Genomic DNA, 21,992 nt, shown 5'->3' on the forward strand with positions numbered 1-21,992 from the left:
GTCAACCGCTGTGATCGCACTGTCACCCATCTGGACGTCTTTGGTTTAGTTTTTTTGTTACCACATTCTCAGTGCTCTAGGGGTGTCAAAAGGAGACGATGCATTCTCACTTTGTCTACTAAGATATTGATATTAGTAAGAATGCAATTTTAGCTGAAGGAAATTTCTAAAATGTGATTAACACTTGTTTTGTAAAGTCACAAAAACATCACGACACTATAGAAGCTGGTTTGATCGTGGGCAGCTGAAACGCAATTTAAACCCAGGATCTCAGAGGTTCTGGGGTTTGGCCACGTAACGACCTGGCCAAACCACCACAACCTGACAAGTATAAGCGTTAAACATGTGGATCGTTATCGTTCCAGCACACTGGTTGAGCTGTCAAACAAATCTCACAACAAAATAAATATATATCAATTAGATATTCGACTTTCCGCTTGAAACTGCAGAACAACTGAGTCACCTGACCCGGCTTCTTAAATCGGTCTCATGACATCACAGGAACAATCAATCAAATTTAACCATTACAATTTGATTAGTTACAATTTTTACTCTAATTTATTCGAGTCAATGGTTAACATTAAAGGGTTTTTTTCCCCATACAACAAAAAAGCTGTGAAATAAATGACGTGGTACCTGGCTAATGTTAGCGCTGTTGAGTTTGGCCAGTGTGATCTCAGGCGTGTCGGGCATCACGTGGATGCTGCACTTGTCCCTGTCCCAGGCATCTCTGTACAGCCACTGTGAATACATTAAAAGCGTGGGGGAGGAGGTGTCACAGACATGTGATATCATACGTGTCGCGACATCGTCCAACGTGGGTCACAAAAATCTCCATTGAGTGGAAAGCAGTTTGAAAACTCACCTTGCTGTTCTGCTTGGCATTGGTTTGTGCCAACACCATGACGGGATCGTCCACGATGGAAGTGAACTTAAAGGTGTCTGGGCTTTGCCGGTAATGTCTTTCACTCAGGATCTGCCCGGCTTTCTTCACTTTCTCGTGCTCCAGGGAGCCCATTGGGACCCAGCCGGTGCCACGCAGCCAGTTCAGGTCTTCCTTGTAAATATTCTGTAAACGGTGGCCCATACAGAATGAGTGGCTCACAAACGTATAATTACGTGAAATTAACAATTTAGTGTATTTACCACTCAGTTGCATTGTGAATCCATAAAAAGAAAACAATATTCATCACTTGCACCAGAACACACCGAGTTTTATATTTGCTCTTAAATAATCTACATACAATAATTGTGGACGCTTGGTTTTTCATTACTTTATAGTAAATGGGTTTAGTTTACATGTCTGGGAGAATGTGATCTTAATATCAGCCTTATCATGTCATGTGCATTGAGGTCCCTACAGAAATATGCTTCACATTACCTCTTCCCAAGAGGTTTACATTTGAGTGCTGACTATTCGTCTCGGCCCAGTGCAGTGTTAATAATCTGGCCATTAATTAGATCTGCCCCTCTCATTGCCGTCGCTCTCAGCATGAGGTTCATGCATCGGGAGAGCTTTCTCACACTTTTGAGCGTGGCAATTGGATTCTACAAACGCGATGTGGTACAGCCATATACGCACTGTAAACACTATTACTCCTTCTCCCCTGATGACAAAGAACACCCTTGAAGGCCCGTATCTGTTGAGGCTGACGCACGCTGAAGGGATTGCATATCACACCCCATAGCCGACTGGTCTCACGCATAATCTCGTCCACGTTCAGTGGCACGGAGTGAAGGATGCTCACGCTTATTACTTTTCAAAAATAAATTTCGATTTAAAGCTTTCGTGACTGCAAAGATTCATCTTCTTGGTTCTTTCAGTAAAGTCACGTAGAAGGGAAATAATAAACTAATAAAAATAAAACATAATAAAATACAATTCTCATGACGTTTCAGCCACAACGCAAGCAGGCGTCCTCAGGTGAAGAACAGGTCTGTCGGAAAGACAGCTCATTCAGACGTTGTCTTTCCGACAGACCTGTTCTTCACCTGAGGACGGCTGCTTGCGTTGTGGCCGAAACGTCGTGAGAATTGTATTGAATTATGTTTCATTTTTATTATTTTATTATTTCCCTTCAACATGACTTTACCTAAAGAACCAAGAAGAGTTTTCAAAAATACATCACGTGGCAAAAACCTTTTGCACTTGGAAGCATCGCTGCTGGAACTGTTGTATACACGTTCGCATTTTACACGTTGCAGCACATGTTTTCGTTGTTTTAATGCTACTTTGTTGAATCGTTGCAATGTTATTTCTGTTTTGCTGTTCCTGTAACCCCCCTGTAACCCCCCCCCCCCCCCAATCCTGGGGTTGCCCTTGAAAAATAACTCACTAGCTCAAATCAGCCTTTCCCCAGGACACCGATAATAAATACAATTAGAAATATCGAACCTCTCCAAAACACGAGTGTTCTGCACAGCTCCGAGTATCGGCTACGGTAGACACGAACTCAGTTAGAGCATGGGATCCTTGCATGAATAAGTATCCCTCCTGGATAAACTTTGAGGAGTAGCTCTGTGATATTGTTTTCCAGCGAAATTATCCGCGACAAAGAGACAGAAAAATTTAAATAAAGTAGGAAGAAGCAAAAACTGCCAGGCTCGTGACCGTATACAATAACCGTGCAAGTAATTAAATCAGGGTTGTAGCCATCCGTGATTTGTAGCCGGTTCACATCAACTTTAATGCGGCTATGACTCACATCGCTCTGCAGCTCGTAGGCCTTCTTGGCCTGGATGACGTCGTTCTGGTCGGGCATGCAGGTCCACTGGTGCAGGTAGGTCCTGTAGTTGAAGTCGTTGACCTGCTTCTGACAATGCTTGGCAGCCACCACGCTGATCATGTCTATTGGGCTGTGGTACTTGGTCTTGGTCTTCTCGAAGCCCTTCTTGTACTCGCGCTCACTCTGCATCTTGGCCACGTGCATGAACCAGACGAGCTTGGGGTCGTCCTGTATGTTCCTGCACCCGACCATGTGCCCTCTGCTCTTTTCGTACGCCAGCTTGTACTTGTACTGTTAAAAAAAAACACAGCAATTGCACAACAGTGAATTATTGAGACACTCTTGTGATTCCGTGACAACAATAAACACAACATCGTCAAAAGTCGTACCTACTTATAACTTCATCAGAGGTAATAATAACAATTATCGAACATGAAATACCCCATTAATCAGGTCACATTGTACAAAACAGTAAAATAATACCAAGTCAGATCCCAGGTAACCGGATTCGTGTCACAAGGATTTATTATGAGTATTGCTTTATCAGTAACTAGCTTTACTACCCGGCTAAAGATTTTGAACAGGTACACATATTCACAAATTTCCCTTTTATATCAGTAATGAATAACCTTACGCAAAATATTTTTGCCACTTAGTCAATGCCAAATATACTGTGAATATATCCATTCCCTTGACCATCCAATAAAATATTCCTAGATGCTATTACCAAAGCATTCCACTTGATGTAAGTGGACATAGCAGACTCTGCGATGCAATTCTCAAGCCTGGGTATACAGTGGCTACAATCAAAATGTATAGTTAAAACGAAGTCATGAAAAATTAATTACCAATTATATGCAACTATGGTTATGCAGCTCCGTAAGTGTGATCTGAAATGGTCCTGGGCCCAGAACACTGGAAAATGTGCCCTTGAACGTCCTATGCCATGTGTTTGAGTTTTGTAGAAAAACTAAACTATTTATTCAACTAAACTATTTTAAATTTTCAGGTAAGGCCCACTGACCTACATAGCTCTTTTTCAGAAGCGACCTCGCCACAAATTATAGCGAAGTGTCTTATCATGTGGACATTTACAACAACCAAATACCCGCATGTTTCTAAATGTGAAGGGAAACACTGGAGGACCCGGAGAAAACTCAACGCGACCATGGGGAGAGAGACACCGCAAACTTTAAATATACAGCAGGCGTAAGGGTTGGGATCGAACCCACGACCTCCTGTACACTGATGCGAGGCAGTTAACATCTCGCCAAGAAAAGGGAAATGTATTTCTCACATCGCTGGCGATGTCCCGAGAGGCCTTGGCGGCCTTGATGGCGATGGAATCTGCCCTTGAGTCGTAGCCCTTGCTGATGGTCTCCTCCCAGCCTTGTCTGTACAGTTTCTATCAGCGCAAAATCAACGAGCAAATTTAGAACAAAACGACGAAGTAACAATAATTACGAATGACAATTAGAACGTGCGGCAATGTAAATACGAGCCATGTACCTGACTCATGTTGGCAGTGTTGAGTTTGGACAACACTATCTGTGGCGTATCTGGCATGATGTGAATGTTGGTCTTGCAGCCCTCCCAGGCTGCCCTGTACAGTTTCTGTTGGCAGAGACCACAATTAACAAGGGCTCAAAATTTGCACGATGACATCACACTTCAAAAATGCAATTAGAACATGAAAAGAAGAAAGTCTTAAAGTGACCGCGTGGCATATGTAAGAAGGAAACACTCCGTGTACCGTGTTTTTCATTCAAACAATAAAAAAGCTTTGAGATTTTTTCGTGCGCACATTGGAAAAAATTGGGTGTCTGGAAGAAGAATGAGAAAAAACCTTTCACTGCTTACGTCGTTGATTTGCTTGGCGTTGATCTGTGCCTGCACCATCACCGGGTCGTCGGTGATGGACGTGAACTTGAAGGTGTCCGGGCGCTGACGGTATTTGGCCTCGCTCAGGATCTCCCCGGCTTTCTTCACCTTCTCGCTCTCCAGCGAGCCCACCGGGACCCAGCCGATGCCACGCAGCCATGACAGGTCACCCTTGTACAGGTACTGAAACGAACAGCGCCAACGCTCAAACCACAAATGGCAATCTGCGTACGTTTGTGAATCGAGTGTTAAACATAGCTGAGATTTAAGTAACAATGACATTAAGAATTAGCATGTTTATTTACACTTGAGGAATCCGATGATCTATGAAAAACTTTTTCAATGTTATGTTACTACATAATATTAAACTCTGAGTTTCATCAATTTTTTATATTGCTGATTTTTAAAGAGTAACAAAACACGAAGCTGAGAGTTTCATCATCATTAAGAGAACAAATGTTAATTACAGAACTAAGTTTATATTTAACAAAGACACACTCAATAAAGGTGTGCAATTAATCACACTCTCTATGGAAACGTTTCACAGAAATAGCAGATTTATAATCAAATAAACCTCCAAGGTGTTGTACTCACGTCGCTCTGCAGGTCGTAGGCCTTCCTGGCCTGAATAACGTCGTTCTGGTCGGGCATGCAGGTCCACTTGTGCAGGTAGGTCCTGTAGTTGACGTCGTTCACCTGCTTCTGACAATGCTTGGCGGCCACCACACTGATCATGTCTACGGGGCTGTGGTACTTGGTCTTGGTCTTCTCGAAGCCCTTCTTGTACTCGCGCTCACTCTGCATCTTGGCCACGTTCATGCAGTGCACGAGCTTGGGGTCGTCCTGCAGGTTCCTGCACCCAACCATGTGCCCTCTGCCCTTCTCGTACGCCAGCTTGTACTTGTACTGAAGTCAAATAAAGGATCACAACTTTGCTTTTAGAAGTGGCAGAGTTGGTACACGCATTAATAAACATGACTAAAGTTCTCAACACCTTTACAATAATGCACGATGAGCTTACATCACTGGCGATGTCTCTGGAAGCTTTTGCAGCCCTGATGGGGATGGCATCAGCTCTCGAGTCATAGCCCTTTCTGATGGTCTCCTCCCAGCCTTGTCGGTAGAGTTTCTGCATAAAAAAAAACACGTGGATAAATAGAAACATGGAAATATGTTAAACAATGAGAAGTTTTAGTCATGGATAAGAGTTGTTTTTGTTTGATTGATTGTATTTGTTTAAGTGAGTAAGAAACATTCAGCTTAAGCTGTTTTAGAAGAATGACCCACGAAGTACCTTGGTGAAAAAAAAGTGAGTTTACAGCAGCAAATAAACAAATAACAATGTTGTAGACACTGAGTAGCACACACGATCAAATAACATTCAGGTCATGCACCACTCGAGTAACACTGATGGCGGGTAACACAGAACTAGATAACAGCAACTTGCACGGGGTTCGCCAACCACACCCGCAAGCAAAAGGGAAATCTTATAAATCGAAAGAAATAATTTTAAAAGGTCAGGGATGGGAGGGATTTGACACAAAACCACGAAGCGAGCTCCTTCCTAAAGCGAGGGGGGTTGGGGCATCAACGCGAGATGATTTTCTCACCGTAGCCGGATCTCACGCCGGGTTACATGAAGGAGTAACAGAGAGGAGCTTCGGCAAGGCGACATGATGAGAAGAGGCGATGACGGGAGGTGGGGGCGGAGGGGTAATTAGCCAATTTGTTTCGGAGTATTTAGAGGATGAACAATGCCCAATGACGGCTGGCTGTCACCGAGTTTCGGTGATAAACCAAATAAGGGTTGGAGTCCCAGCCAAGAAGGATTGGTTACATTGTTGAGTAAAGGATAATTATGCGGTTGCCTGGATCAAAGGTTAAGTGAGGTGGTTCATGGGATTAACGTAACATCGCATTGACTTCTACGCTTACTAGTATAAAGTACCAGGCAATGCTCTGTGCTTTACGAAGATGTAAAATAACGATCGATTACGTATTTATACCGCAAACCTATTAATACATGTTATGTTTTGACCTTATCGATTGACAACTGTGTGCAGGCCTTACCTGGCTGACATTGGCGCTGTTAGTTTTGGACAAGAGGAACTCTGGAGCGTCCGGCATGATGTGAATCTTGGTCTTGGCATTCTCCCAGGCATCCTTGTATAGTTTCTGTATGTTTACAAAAGAGTGGTGGAGGTTTTAGGGTGCGACACAAGAGCTCAGATCACTCGCATGCAAAGAACATCATGATCGATCAACATTTAAAAAAGAACATTGAAGCTCTGCAGACGTAAAGTATGGCAATAATGCGTTTAAGATGATGATGACTATGAAAATGTAAAAATCTATACCATCTGAGAAAGTACCAGATATATGATCAGTATGAGAAATAGCAATGCAGCATAAACACACGAGGATATGCATTACCAGGACTAGATTATAGCATGTGTCGTTCGCTGTTGTGTTTTTTTCCATTGATCAGAAGAGGATTTGTGGCAGTGTAATCGTCACAACTGTTGACATAAAGATGTGCCGATGAATGCGTAGATGTATTTTACCATTCGGGGGTGCTCATTTTTATTATTTCTATTACACGCTTTTATTTAACTCACTTCTTCTGTTGTATCCTTAAAAAATAAATCTTGTAACTCAATTTTTACACACTTCCCAATGTGATATCGACTGCAAGCATCGTATAGGTATGTCATACTGATGACAACACGATATTCTATCATAAAAAATCCAAAACACCTATTTTAAAACTTTTTACACGCTTTTATTTAACTTACTGTATATGTTGTATCCAAAATTCTTGTAACTCAATTTCAACCGTATTGCCAATGTCGTATCGACTGCAAACTTCGTATAGCTATGTCATACTGATGACAATACTATATTCTATCATAATAAATATATATATATTTTTTAAACAATCTTTTTAACGGATCTAATTGTCGACGCTCAACTGACGTTGCCTGTAAATCGCCACGGTCCCTTGCGTCACGGCAAGCCACGGGGAGCCACGCCGAGAGGGGCGGGGGATGTGGAAGGAGGGGAGGGGCGGTGGGGGAAGGGGGCAGGGGGAGGGGCAGCTCGGACAGTACATTTCATTAAAGCGTGTTTAAAAAAAGCATTTTTAAATATTTTATTCCATATTACGATCCAATTGCAGTGTTAGGAACGCCTGTCCGTTTGCGTTTAGCCTTCAGTTGGCAATTATTCAGGTATAGTTAATCAAAAGTTTGGATATCAATTCTTCCTCACTTAAACCTACAAATTGTAAAGGTGTGTGTAACGAGTGTCAATCAAACTCACCTTTCTCGTCACACAGTTGGCTAATCTGTAAATCCACCACTGCTGAAACCATCAATAAAATATATAATTGCTCGATTACTGCAACTCTCTTTATTATTGGCTCGTTTAAATCCATAATTGTGATAATATTCCACTTTATTAAAATAATACTGATAGGCAGGTGAATAGCTTTCCATTCTCAATTTTAATTCCCAACATGCATCTTTTTACAGGCTTTCGCTGTAACTTAAGATTTGAAAAACAATGTTGTTGTCTCATTGGATTACTCTGCAATTATTATTGTTCGTCTTTATCATAGTTGTTCATTTTATTTGAATTTCCAGAGTAGTCATTGATACTGTTACCTTCAGCTTTCTGTTTCACTTAGATTGTATGTATACTGCAGTTTTATTTGTATGCAGTGCTTTGAAATACTACAATATGAAAGGCACTTTATAAAGTAGAGGTTATTATTGTTATTTTAATGCCTTGTTGTTGTACATTTTAGTTTTTTCTTCCATTTTCTCTGCCAGTTTCCATGTTTCTAATTCACGTCATTGTAGCCAGTATGTAATGATGAAACACTGTCCTCTTTCCATAATTAAATGCCTTTTTCCAAAAAGCACTCTATTCTGTTCTTGCTCACCTGTTTCTTTCATCACTTTGATCTACTCTGTCTTCAGTAAATGTTACAGATATATCCTCCTCCGTCCATATTTGCCAGTGGAATCCCATCAACGATGGCTCCGTTCACTGACCGTGTAACAGGCACGGCATTCGCTCGTAATTGAAGTAAGAATACGACTTGGAGGTGTGAGAATCCACTGGCTCGCGGGAAAGCCAGTCAGGCAGTGAGCCAGTGCCAAATTCCCCACCCCACCCCCGAGCTTTGCGATCCTGAAGGTGTTTTAGCCATTTGAATGAGTATGATATATATGTGTGGGACAAATCCACGCATGTGCAGCCTGGACACTCTCCCCTATGGAGATGGAACAGGTGGAAATAAGTAATCGTGATCATGTTGTACTACTGTGTAAGAACAATGTTACATGTCACTTTTCTTTGAACTCACATTGCTGTTCTGCTTGGCGTTGATCTGCGCCTGCACCATCACCGGGTCGTCGGTGATGGACGTGAACTTGAAGGTGTCCGGGCGCTGACGGTATTTGGCCTCGCTCAGGATCTCCCCGGCTTTCTTCACCTTCTCGCTCTCCAGCGAGCCCACTGGGACCCAGCCGATGCCACGCAGCCACGACAGGTCACCCTTGTACAGGTACTGAAACGAACAGCGCCAACGCTCAAACCAAAAATGGCAATCTGCGTACGTTTGTGAATCGTGTGTAAAACATAGCTGAGATTTAAGTAACAATCACATTAAGAATCAGCATATTTATTTACACTTGAGGAGTCCGATGATCTATGAAAATCTTTTTCAATGTTACGTTACAACATAACATTAAACTCTGAGTTCCATCAATTGTTTTATATTGCCAATTTTAAAGAACAACAAAACACTAAGCTGAGAGTTTCATCATTAACAAGAGAGCCAATGTGAATTACAGATTTAAGTTTCATATTAACAAAGACACACCAAATAAAGGTGTGCAATTAATCACGCTCTCTATGTAAACGTTTCACAGAAATAGCAGATTTATAATCAAATAAACCTCCAAGGTGTTGTACTCACGTCGCTCTGCAAGTCGTAGGCCTTCCTGGCCTGAATAACGTCGTTCTGGTCGGGCATGCAGGTCCACTGGTGCAGGTAGGTCCTGTAGTTGACGTCGTTGACCTGCTTCTGACAATGCTTGGCGGCCACCACGCTGATCATGTCTACTGGGCTGTGGTACTTGGTCTTGGTCTTCTCGAAGCTCTTCTTGTACTCGCGCTCACTCTGCATCTTGGCCACGTTCATGCAGTGCACGAGCTTGGGGTCGTCCTGCAGGTTCCTGCACCCGACCATGTGCCCTCTGCCCTTCTCGTACGCCAGCTTGTACTTGTACTGAAATAAAATATATATCATGAATCAAATGAAAGCTGAATGTTCGCGTTACAAAAGCAGTCATGGCCAAAGGTCATAGTATTTGCCTGTGCAATAAGGATTGAGGAGCTGCTCATCTCCGGTTTACGAAATGGTGGATATTCCATATTCCAATGGCAGTGGTCAGTTTATCCTATCGGACAACAACGATTGACTTTCCCACAAATTAGTATACATTGTATTGATCCCAGAGGGGTGATGGGCTGAGTCAACCTCCAACCAGGATTTGAACTTGCATCCTTCATATTGCGAGCCGCTTGCTCCACCACTGAGCCAATGGCCAGTGAAGCCAGTCATGCGGTTGAGGATAACTTAAAAACTACAAACGAAACTATTTTTTACTTTTTACCAAGTAAGGCCCACTGAACTACATAGTTCTTTTTCAGAAGTGACCTGGCCATAAATGATAGCTTAACGAAGTGGCTTATCACGTGGAAATTTATAGCAGCCAAATACTCTTAAACGCATGTTGATTCTAAATCTGGAGGGAAAAACCAGAGGACCCGAAGGAAAAAATCCACGCAATCACGGGCAGAGAGAACATGCAATTTCCAACTATACAGGCATCAGGATCGAACGCACGACCTCCTGTATACCAGCCGAGGCAGTGAACATCCCGCCACCGTGACGCCCCACTGACAATTGTAAACGGCATAAGAATAAAACACTCACGTCACTGGCGATGTCTCTGGAAGCCTTGGCAGCCTTGATGGAGATGGCGTCCAGTCTCAAGTCATAGCCCTTCTTGATGGTATCAAGCCACCCTTGTTTGTAGTGTTTCTGTTTGACAATGTATTGCGACAATATTGTTTATGACATTAATATAATGTACGGCAGATTTCATGATTACCCGAAGCTAAATATAAATGTATCAATGCATTGAAATAATTTACTGACATTTTTTTAGAACAAGTTCATTCTTAATAATTTAAATATATATTTAAGTTAACATTTTGGTTGCCCCGTGATGGTAGGAAAGGCTTATTACTAATGGCGGGGGATCATTTCCAAAAGCACATCCCCTCAAAATGATATGGGACTCTTTTCTACGACGGCGTTCATCAACAATAACAGTGGCAATATGTGATAAGCTGGAAGATAATATTCGAGGATTAACATCGTAGTAGTCTTTCAGAATTAATAATTGTGCGACACGTGCCTTGTAATAAACAGGACGGCTCACATGATTGGTGACGGCTCACCGGACTTCCCCAACTGCGTCGAGTGTCCTTCGATTCTGTGGTCTGTGCAAGACTCACCTATTCAGACTAGCCCACTCATGAAATCTAAAATTTGAAAATATAAACCGTCTCTTTACTTTTCATTAATTTGTATTTACAACTCACCTTTCTTATGCTATTCGTTGTGCAAAGTTGCAATTTTCTTTGCTCGGTCAGTGTTAGCTGCTTAGGTCATGACAGGTTTCTTCTTTCATTCCTGTTGCTCTGTACCCCATGTAACGTTCCTGTATGCCTGTAATGTGCAATGACGCCTACTTTATGTAGGCCAATATTGGCACGTAAAATAAAGATTCATTGATTAATTGAAGAGTGGCCCTTCCAAAATTCGATGAGGAATTAAGTTTTGTCATCCACGAGTAAATATTTTATTTAAAGCTTTCGTGACTGCAGGGATTCATATTCTTGGTTTTTTCGGTAATGTCACATAGAAGGGAAATAATAAAATAATACAAATATAAAACAATAAAAATTCTCACGACGTTTCAGCTGCAACACAAGCAATCGTCATCAGGTGCATTTGTATTATTTTATTATTTCCCTTCTACGTGACTTTACCGAAAGAACCAAGAATATCCACGAGTAATTTAAGCAAAATACAATCAATGTGTAAAAAGCTGACACTGAAGCTTTTTCACCTAATAACTAGTCAAGTTGATCTTAGGATCTTCTAAAATGGGCCCCCTTGATGAATCACTGGTAAGATAAATATATTAAAAGATGACATTTGTACAGTGAATTTTACTTCTCTACATCCATCAGTGCTTGGCAAAATCAATGAAAGGGAATTTTAAATCTCTAAGCCAACAACATCTGTCATGTCATTTGAAGCCTGACTCAAGGGCCAAAGAAAGATTGCTTGTAAAAAAAATCAGTGCTTGTAAATCTATTTCATTTAAACGAATATATTGAGAATGAGATGAGAAAAATCCCAGCATATACTTTGGATTATATATGTACACATGTACAAATGCTTATTTCGGTTAAAAACTGTCAAGTGATTATTCGTTTTGATAATAAATAAATGTGATGTTATAGTTTTCGTTGAATTCTTACACTTGAAAACAAAAGCAACAATAAGTCAGAGAGGTGCTATAAGGATGCTGATAGACCACGTGTCAGGGATAGCGTGAGGCCTCATCGAGTTCGGTACCTCACTGACGTTCACTTTGTTGAGTTTGGCAAGGAGGAACTCTGGGGCATCGGGCATGATGTGAATGCTGGTCTTGGCCTTCTCCCACGCCTCCTTGTAACGTTTCTATTTTCGACACAAAAACAAAGCAGATACGACGATACACTGGTGAGACATGAAGCCGCCGCCCTTTTCAGCGAATTTAACATTCTCCATTCCCTTTAAAGCCAGCACAATCGATCTGTTTTCCATTTGTTCAATTGGAAACGCAATTTTTTAAAAGTCTGAATGCAAATATGTCATTGTTCCTTTCATTGAAACCAAAATCCATTTTCAGCAAAATCATAACTCAGGATCATACTCCTTTTCACACTCTAAGGGCCAAAGATGTCAGTATGAAGAGATAATAGGAAGTTGAATATGCAATATCACTATATTTTTTCAAAATAACATTTTACTTTCCATTCAGCATCTTCAAATAGTCTCTCAGTCCATATTAGCGTCACTTACTGCGTCCAATTGCTTGGCGTTGATCTGCGCCTGCACCATCACCGGGTCGTCGGTGATGGACGTGAACTTGATGGTGTCCGGGTGCTGACGGTATTTGGCCTCACTCAGGATCTGCCCGGCTTTCTTCACCTTCTCGCTCTCCAGCGAGCCGATGGGAACCCAGCCGATGCCACGCAGCCATGACAGGTCACCCTTGTACAGGTACTGAAATGAACAACGCCAACGCTCAAACCGATATGGCAACCTCCGTACGTTTGTGAATCGAGTGTAAAACATAGCTGGGATGTACGTAACAATCACATTTAAATGCCGAATTCCATCAATAGTTTCAGAGTAACAAAACACTCAGTGGAGAGTTCATTATGAATGAGAAAATTTACGTTAATTAGAGCACTCACTTAATTTTGTATGTATGCTGAACATCTTTCACACTGTACGTAGCCAACCGCGCTAATCGGAGGTGTAAACACACTCAATAAAGATGTGCAATTAATCGCACAATTTATGGAAACGTTTCAGATAAATATGTTTATAATCAAATAAACATCCAAGGTGTTGTACTCACGTCGCTCTGCAGGTCGTAGGCCTTCCTGGCCTGGATGACGTCGTTCTGGTCGGGCATGCAGGTCCACTGGTGCAGGTAGGTCCTGTAGTTGAAGTCGTTGACCTGCTTCTGACAATGTTTGGCGGCCACCACGCTGATCATGTCTACGGGGCTGTGGTACTTGGTCTTGGTCTTCTCGAAGCTCTTCTTGTACTCGCGCTCACTCTGCATCTTGGCCACGTTCATGCAGTGCACGAGCTTGGGGTCGTCCTGCAGGTTCCTGCACCCGACCATGTGCCCTCTGCCCTTCTCGTACGCCAGCTTGTACTTGTACTGCGTGTAGGAAGATTGCATGAAAACATGTGTGAGTGGTTGGTTAGCGTGATTGGTAATAAAGTGTGAAAATGTACATCATATTAATAATCCAACACTGCCCACATGAGTAATATTACCAACATCAACCAAGCCTCGATAGAGGCTATTAAATGGCTTAATAACCTCGATATTCACATGGATAATCTTGCAAGTTTACCTTGCCATATGGACGGAAAAGTGCGAAAAAAAATTGTAACCATGCTTGTATTGTTTTAATATCACTCACATCACTGGCGATGTCTCTGGAGGCCTTGGCAGCTTTGATAGCGATGGCGTCTGATCGTGAATCATAGCCCTTGTTAAGATGTTCCTTCCAGCCCAGCTTGTAGAGTTTCTGTATGGAAATAAGTCATTTGGATCACTGTGGGTAAGAGTCTCCGTGTACATGTAAAAATAAAAATAAACATTGCTAAATGCAACATATTATGCGTGCAAATAAGTCACGTTCATATGTATTAATGTGGGAATACTTTACTAATTGTGTGCATGTGCTTTAACTACACGAAAAGTGCTTACACATGTTATATGTAGTTGAAAAGCTAAGGGAAAGATACCCAATACATATGGAACGTTGGACCAACGTTGGTGCAACGATGCACGCTTACTGGCATTATTTTACACAATTAACATTTCCACATACATATTTCAGTTGAAATAAATGTCTTGCAATGGCTGCTTTACCTCACTGGCGTTCGCACTGTTGGTCTTGGCCAAGAGGAATTCTGGAGCATCGGGCATCACGTGGATCTTGTTCTTATCATTTTCCCAGGCTCCTCTGTACAATTTCTGTCAATCAACCACACACGCTGCACGTTAGCGTTCTACACGTGAGAGAAACATACGGGGCGCTACAGTCCAGTCCTGGTTACAACGTTTTACACGTAAATAAATCACGTATGAGTCGATCCCCCATATGGCAACTTTATTTGTGTAATCGCGATGTTACATCGGACTTTTAGCAGTTGCTTCCAAGAACGCGTTTCATTCTTTAAAAAAAAATTACCGTGAAACCGCTCGTTGTTCTACCTCTTAGCAAGGTCACACCAAAAGCTGGCCACTCTCTCACAGGAATAAGGGAGATAAATGACACAGATACATATAGTCCAATAAAGAAACTGAATTCTAGCAGGTAACAGACGACTAATTTATAGAGGAACCTACAGTAGAGGGTTTCCCAAACTCCATGACGTGTTTGGGTCACGTGGAATACGTACACACACAGAAAACGTACACACGGGACAAGTACACTCACACGCAACACGTGCACACACACACACACAGAACACACGCACACACACACAACATGTGCACACACACAGAACACACGCACACACACACACAACACGTACACACACACAGAACACGCACACGCAACACGTGCACACACACACGGAACACATGCACACGCACCGAACAAGTGCGCACACACGCAACATGTGCACACATGCAACACGTGCACACACAGAGACTGAACACGTGTACACACACAGAACACGTGTACACACACAGAATACGTGCACACACACACGGAACACGTTTATATATGCACACACACACAAGAATACGTGCACATACACGCTCACATTGAGATCTTGATATGAGTTAGAATCGGCTCTATTAACGCAGACAGCGTGAACGGCTCAGCCCGTCATTGGGGTGTGTGTTTAACAATCATCGGCCACGTGCAGCGTGGAACGAGTTAACTTGTATTTGAATCGAGAGTAAATGAGTAAACGCGAAGAAACCGAGTTTGGAAAACCCTGCTGTCGTGTTTATTTTGTTGGAGATGAATACTATGCTCTACAATACGATGTTTCATTTGAGAAAAAAATGCCAATCAGGTGGGTATTAAGGTGGGATATTAAATATTTGATTCCTCTGCTCACGAAGAATGGGTTTACATTGAATTGCGACTTCTCTGAATAGAGAGGTCACAATCACAATGCATTTTGGTGGAACACAAATGGACAAAATTGGAAATATGACTTCCCGTACGGGGCAATCGTGAAGGTGTCCCAGAATCCTATATCAAAAGTAAATTAAATGAACTGCAAAAATACAATTCTCACGACGTTTCGGTCACAACGGGTGAAGAACAGGTTTGTCGGAAAGACCTGTTCTTCACCTGAGGACGGCTGCTTGCCTTGTGGCCGAAACATCGTGAGAATTATTTTATTATGTTTTATTTTTATTATTTTATTATTTCCCTTCTACGTGACTTTACCGAAAGAACCAATAAGATGAATCCCTGCAGTCACGAAAGCTTTAAATCGAGAAATGCAAAGGGTTTATTGTAAACGCTGTAAAAAAATCTATAAAACATTTCACAGAGTTGTGATCCGGCACTGTGATAATTAACCATGGGTTATTCAATGAGATGTACTTCAAAGAGGATTTGGCAAACTAAAATCATCCACAGTATAAAACAAATACAGTAGCTAACAACTGAAAGCAGACACGTACGGATGGAGGATATGTAGAAATAACTCTATACCAACTCATTAAAATACTCACACAAAACAAATGCCCTTGTAGTTTGACAGTAGATATCCTCAATCTGCTGGCAACTTTTAGGAAGCGACTGAGAGCTATACAATTTAAAATCTAGATTTTGATAACTAATTTCTTTAGAACTGCTCTTTGCGTTTAGTTTGCTGTCCTTCCCCCGCACCTCCGATTAGCTCGGTTGGCTACGTACGGTGCGAAAGAAGTTCAACATAGCCATTGCTATCAACCCGTTATCAGTGCCTGCCTTATTACAGACCAATTCAGACCTTATTGGTCATCCCGTGCCCTTATAAATCTCAACTTTCATCCTACAAAGTGCCATCACAAGGGAGAAACACAAAGACATTGCCCGTATTGAAACAGCTGTACGCCGTATGGACCTGAAAGCTCAATTTCCCTGTACAAGAATATGGGTAAACCGTGTGGATTGACAGGTATGGCATACATACAGGAGCAGTGGCGGCTCCTGCAAAATCTCTCAGGGGGGGCAAATGTCTGGATGATTGATAAGGATAAGGTCCACCCATGCAATGGATAAATTAACAGCTTAAGCATGTAAAGGCAACTTCACTTCTTTAATATTAATGAAAAATAAAGTGACTCTTACAATACATCTTGTTTGTTTCTATACTCACTATTAAAACAAACCACTCAAGTTTATTTTATTAAAGATTCCACTATGTGGCCACAAATTATATTGTTGGATGAAACGTGCTTACGTATGATGACGTAAGCACGTATGATGACGTAAGCACGTTAGGGCGAGCCCTCCCGGAAGCCATAGAGAATGCATTGCAGCGCCCCCGTTCGAAAAAAAACATCTTTGAATGTAAGTCTATGGGACCACTCGGGGCGATTCTCAGCTGGAGGGAAATCGCCCAAAAAGAGGCGGTACTCCACAGAACGTAGCATGACGCTGATTGGACTATATCCAGAGGCACAGTGACGGCTAGCGTGACTCTGTGGTTGAATGACATTGGTGGTGCGTCGCCCAATCGCCCTAATGAAGAAACCGCCCCTGTACAGGAGTGAGTGTGTAGCAATGTGGAGTAGCGAGTGTGTAGTAGTGAATGTGTACTCAGTGTGTAGTAGATTGAAAACGAATCTCTTTAAACCTGCTTTTTGTGTTTAGTTTGTTTAGCCTTCTCCTGCACCCCAGGTTAGCGTAGTTGGGTGCGTATCGTGCGAAATAAGTTCTACACAAATCTCTCACAAATCCTGCGATTAAATAATCCGTGCTGGAAACCTGAAACAGGCGCTAATTCCTTTGAGTCCATCCGCGCGGTGACCAGCGCGTTGTCTAATCTCGATCGCATTCATTTTTTACATTGTCGCGAAGCAACGAGAATTAAATGATTCATCACAGCCGTGGCCGCCACGCTCCCATGAGAACGTGGCACGCGAGAGAGGGCCACACAAATGTTCGCGTTGGCGCAGCACGCTACCGACCACCACGTATATGTGGGGAGGGGCACGAGTGAATTTGCGCGTCAATAATAACAGCGCTCGACGCATTTACACAACGCGAGCGGTAGTTGTTGTTATTCGTTCTGTAAACAAAGCAAATACAAAATTACACATTTATGTATAGGAGATCATAGATTATCCGGTGGCGTTAGGAGGGGGCGACCAGAATTTCAAAACGTCGGATAATAATCGCCAAGCATTATTTAAAAGAGCTTTTTTTGCACATTCTTGGATAACGTTGCGTTTTTAGGTTTTGTGTATATTTTTTTTGTGTGCTTTTAAATGTGTTTACTACGTGAAATTGGCATGAATAAACATACAAATAGACAAAAATATATATATCCTGTAAAACGTTGCTGTGTTTACCGTCCTGTATATTGCTCGCTAACGCAACTGAACACATTGCTGTTCATGAGCCTCCTGTACGTAGCACTGCTATGCTCTTGTTTCAACAAAAAACTTGTGTTTGTTTGAAGATCGCCTTTAGACTGGTGCTCTGGCGAACGCAGAAATTACACAACGCACTTTCCGCCTGATCGTGCCGTACATTTTCTGTTTTCGTTCGTTATTTAGTCGTAACAACATGTATATGTAGTGTTTTCATTGTTTAAGTTGTTGCGTGTAGTATGTAATGCACTTTGATAATCGACTGTATATATGTTAAAACGTTAGGTAAGAGGGCAACAGTATACGCATTAGCCACAGTACAAACTTCAAAGCGGCATGGTTACTCACTTCGCTGAGCTGCTTGGCGTTGATCTGCGACTGCACCATCACCGGGTCGTCCGTGATGGACGTGAACTTGAAGGTGTCCGGGTGCTGCCGGTATTTGGCCTCGCTCAGGATCTGCCCGGCTTTCTTCACCTTGTCCTGCTCCAGCGAGCCGATGGGGATCCAGCCCGTGCCACGGATCCAATCCAGGTCTGCCTTGTACAGATTCTGAATTAAAAAATAACGATAATAAAAATGCTATTTCCAAATATTTTCCCACTGAGTCTCTAGGGTATTTCAGCAGTGCCCTGCATCGGGCTGTTTGTCCAATATTCATTGATACGTGTTCAACATATCGGAGACAATTGGAGCGCCCGGAGGAAACCCACACGTGTGAGGGAGCAACACTGTTGGATAGATATAAATTAGTCCACACTTGCTGAACTGCATTTTTGCCAAGCCACGGTATGGCACCTCAATGCCCACAGGAAGGGAGTTTCGCAATATTAGTGTGATCCACCAACCCTAGCTGCCTCCAACAGTGGTGGATTACAGGCCACGTGCATAGCCACCACCACTGTAAATGTTCTGAAGCTGCACATTATAACGTAAATATTTCACTCAGCTACAACTCACAGTGTTCAAACTATTATTTAATTGTATGATTTAGCTTGTGTATTATAGAGAGTTGGACTATTTTAACACTTGCAGGGGCATCGTGAACAGTCCCGTTTTAAAGGGGACTCTCTTGCGTAAAACAAACAATTAATCGTGGCAAAGGCCTCTTACGTCGCTCTGCAGTTGGTTCATGTGCTTTGCCAGCTGCACGCTCATGGCGTCCGGCATGACGTTGGTGTTGTGGATGAGCGTCTTGTAGTCGTAGTTGCGAGCGATGGCCTGAGCTTGTTTGGCGGCCACCACGCTGACCATGTCTACTGGGCTGTGGTACTTGGTCTTGGACTTTTCAAAGCCCTTCTTGTACTCGCGCTCGCTCTGCATCTTGGCCACTTTCATGGAGTGCACGAGCATGGGGTCGTCCTGTATGTCCCTGCACCCGACCATGTGACCACGGGCCTTCTCGTACGCCTGCTTATACTTGTACTGTGGACACAAGACCCGTTCGGTGGGACGAAGGTTAGAGTGTTAATGTTGACACATCATTATCGCACATTTTGTTTTGTTAAATCTTAAATCATTCTTCACTTTACTTTAAAGTTTAAAATTTACATGTCCTCTGCCCTTCCCGAAACGGAGCTTGTAGTACTTGTACTGACACCAGACGCAATATGAATAATGCACATGTATCTCTTTTTCTACATAGCATAAATGTTTAATGCAAAATAAACAATTACAATGCGTAAAGGTGTACAGATTGTGTGTTTTAGTTTTAAGAATGTCCATTACGTCGCTGGCGATGTCCCTGGAGGCCCTGGCAGCCTTGATGGGGATGGCATCCGCTCTTGAGTCGTAGCCCTTCCTGATGGTCTCCCCCCACGCCGATTTGTAGGTATTCTACGGTACACACAGTGCAAGAAATACAGCGGGAAATTATGTCAAGAGTTTTCAAACCCCCGATTCGCGCGCTATTACCAGCTGCACGCTCACGGCGTCCGGCGTCACGTTGGTGTTGTGGATGAGAGATGCTTTGTCGTCGTAGTTGCGAGCGAGAGCCGTGGCAGAGTGCTTGACTCACAGCTGGAAGGCTCACATTGTGCAATGTCCCTTCGGAGAGATGATTAAGCACATGCCTCCTTCTAGGGTCGATCAAGATAAATCTATAATTCATACACCTTGCTCGGGACCCATCATTGGAGATGAGCAACGCCTAACCTTCATTTGATCAGTATTTTTTTATACTTTGAAGTTGTTTGCTTGTGTTATCTATACCGTTAATAAATATTAACAAACTCAATATCCCAGTAGGCCTGGTATAGGGACAAATGGTACTTTTCCAGTGTCTGATGGACTTCACATATATCCCTGTATGAAATGTAACATTCTGCCTGGATACTATAATTATTGTAACACGGACGTGGGGATCTCTGAATAAAGAGTGCATATATTTGCATGGTGCTCATCAGTGACTGACATAAGACTATGAAATGAAAACCATTGTTATTCTCCATGTGGCCCAGTTGCATTCAAGACGGTCACTGCATCGCACACTTTCAGGTGCGCTTCTGTGACCGTCTAAAACGCTCTTCCTTCCGTTACTAGGAAGCCACTGCATCTATGCACTTTTAAAGCTAGATTGAAAATGTATTTCTTTACAGCTGCTTTTTGTGCTTAGTTTGTTGTCCTACCCTCGCACCTCTGATTAGCACGGTTGGCTACATACAGTGCCAAAAAAGTTCAACATACGTACAAATAAAAAAGAAAATTATCATCTCAGAGGCACAGGCTCAGCATCCTGGCATGGACCCCTTTCTCCTTATGGAGTGTTTGGCAGCATCTCATCTCACCACACTGAAGTTGTAGGCGTTGAGTCTGGCCTGCAGGAATCCAGGGGAGTCTGCAGGGATTGAATACTTTTGCAGCGTCTTTGCCGCACCAGCTCGGTACAGTTTCTGGAAAAAAGAAGTCCAAAATGTTAACTTCAGTTGTACACCATCCATGAAACGTTACCAAATGCACAATTTTCATCTTTAAATGAACAAATTATGTCGGCGATGCTGCATTGGCAGTGGTACAAAAGTACAATTCATGAACAAAAAAGTAACCGAATACGTCCTCAGATCACACTGCGTAACCTTGAAAAAAATATATATAACAGGCGACGCTTTGCGCAATGGGTCCTTCTTCATAGCACGTAACTAGACAGGCCAGAGAGACAGAGTGGATAATGAGTTCAATTGCAGCAGACTCTAGATTATCCACGCTAATGACGGGGAGGACAGCCGCAGGTAATTCAAAATCGCGGATAATCCAAAAATATACATTTTATGCGGATCTTTATGCAAAAAAACATGAATATAGATACACATTATGTTTAAGTAGAGATATTTTTTGTCTCTACGTGGCTTTACCGAAAGACCCAAACAATAGGAATCCCTGCAGTCACGAAAGCTTTAAGTCAAGATTTAAGTAAAGAAAATAGATTTTGTTAATGAACATAACAAAAGTTTGAAAAAAGAATGAAGTGATCTTGTTTTATTACAAAAGTCCATGCAAAAACACACTTAATTAAACGGGTTTGAAAAATCCTGATTTAAAGTTAAAACAACACGCTTCTGTTTCTCTGCCATCACAGAGGTTCGTAAATTAAAACTCACAAAATCAATTACAAGATAAATCACCAAGATGAAGCACAATTGACGATTTTGGTTGAAGATTTCGAACGAATACTAACGATCGAACAATCGGTGCGCGTGCTCAGTGTTCCCGCTCAGAAGACTCGGCCCACTAAGTGGACAGCAGCAGAGCCACGCCAATCAACAACAATCAAACTCCGTCTACTGTTGTAAATATATGTAACTACTGTACTGTAGTGGCAATCACGTGGATTTCGAATTAACCGGAACAACATATTTGTTCGGTTTAAGCACGTGACTTGTAATAAACT

The 21,992-nt window shown here is 42.3% G+C and overlaps 1 protein-coding gene across 1 annotated transcript in view; it reads right to left on the reverse strand.

The window, feature by feature from the left end:
- The window catches only part of NEB (nebulin), a 212,268-nt gene that overhangs the window by 128,086 nt on the left and 62,190 nt on the right, over positions 1-21,992 (reverse strand). Inside the window, exons 38-58 of the mRNA XM_078603725.1 lie at positions 20,893-20,997; positions 19,835-19,942; positions 19,220-19,531; positions 18,455-18,658; positions 14,426-14,530; positions 13,971-14,078; positions 13,391-13,702; positions 12,826-13,029; positions 12,337-12,441; positions 10,618-10,725; positions 9,595-9,906; positions 8,980-9,183; positions 6,678-6,782; positions 5,629-5,736; positions 5,202-5,513; positions 4,587-4,790; positions 4,236-4,340; positions 4,024-4,131; positions 2,706-3,017; positions 866-1,069; positions 637-741 (exon numbers count right to left, since the gene is read on the reverse strand). Of these exons, the coding sequence (XP_078459851.1) occupies positions 637-741; positions 866-1,069; positions 2,706-3,017; positions 4,024-4,131; positions 4,236-4,340; positions 4,587-4,790; positions 5,202-5,513; positions 5,629-5,736; positions 6,678-6,782; positions 8,980-9,183; positions 9,595-9,906; positions 10,618-10,725; positions 12,337-12,441; positions 12,826-13,029; positions 13,391-13,702; positions 13,971-14,078; positions 14,426-14,530; positions 18,455-18,658; positions 19,220-19,531; positions 19,835-19,942; positions 20,893-20,997 (3,750 nt within the window). The remainder of the gene's footprint in view (positions 1-636; positions 742-865; positions 1,070-2,705; positions 3,018-4,023; positions 4,132-4,235; positions 4,341-4,586; positions 4,791-5,201; positions 5,514-5,628; positions 5,737-6,677; positions 6,783-8,979; positions 9,184-9,594; positions 9,907-10,617; positions 10,726-12,336; positions 12,442-12,825; positions 13,030-13,390; positions 13,703-13,970; positions 14,079-14,425; positions 14,531-18,454; positions 18,659-19,219; positions 19,532-19,834; positions 19,943-20,892; positions 20,998-21,992) is intronic.

The sequence above is a fragment of the Lampetra planeri genome, chromosome 21 (genome assembly GCF_965212315.1).
Source record: "Lampetra planeri chromosome 21, kcLamPlan1.2.h2, whole genome shotgun sequence".
Lineage (NCBI taxonomy): Eukaryota > Metazoa > Chordata > Hyperoartia > Petromyzontiformes > Petromyzontidae > Lampetra > Lampetra planeri.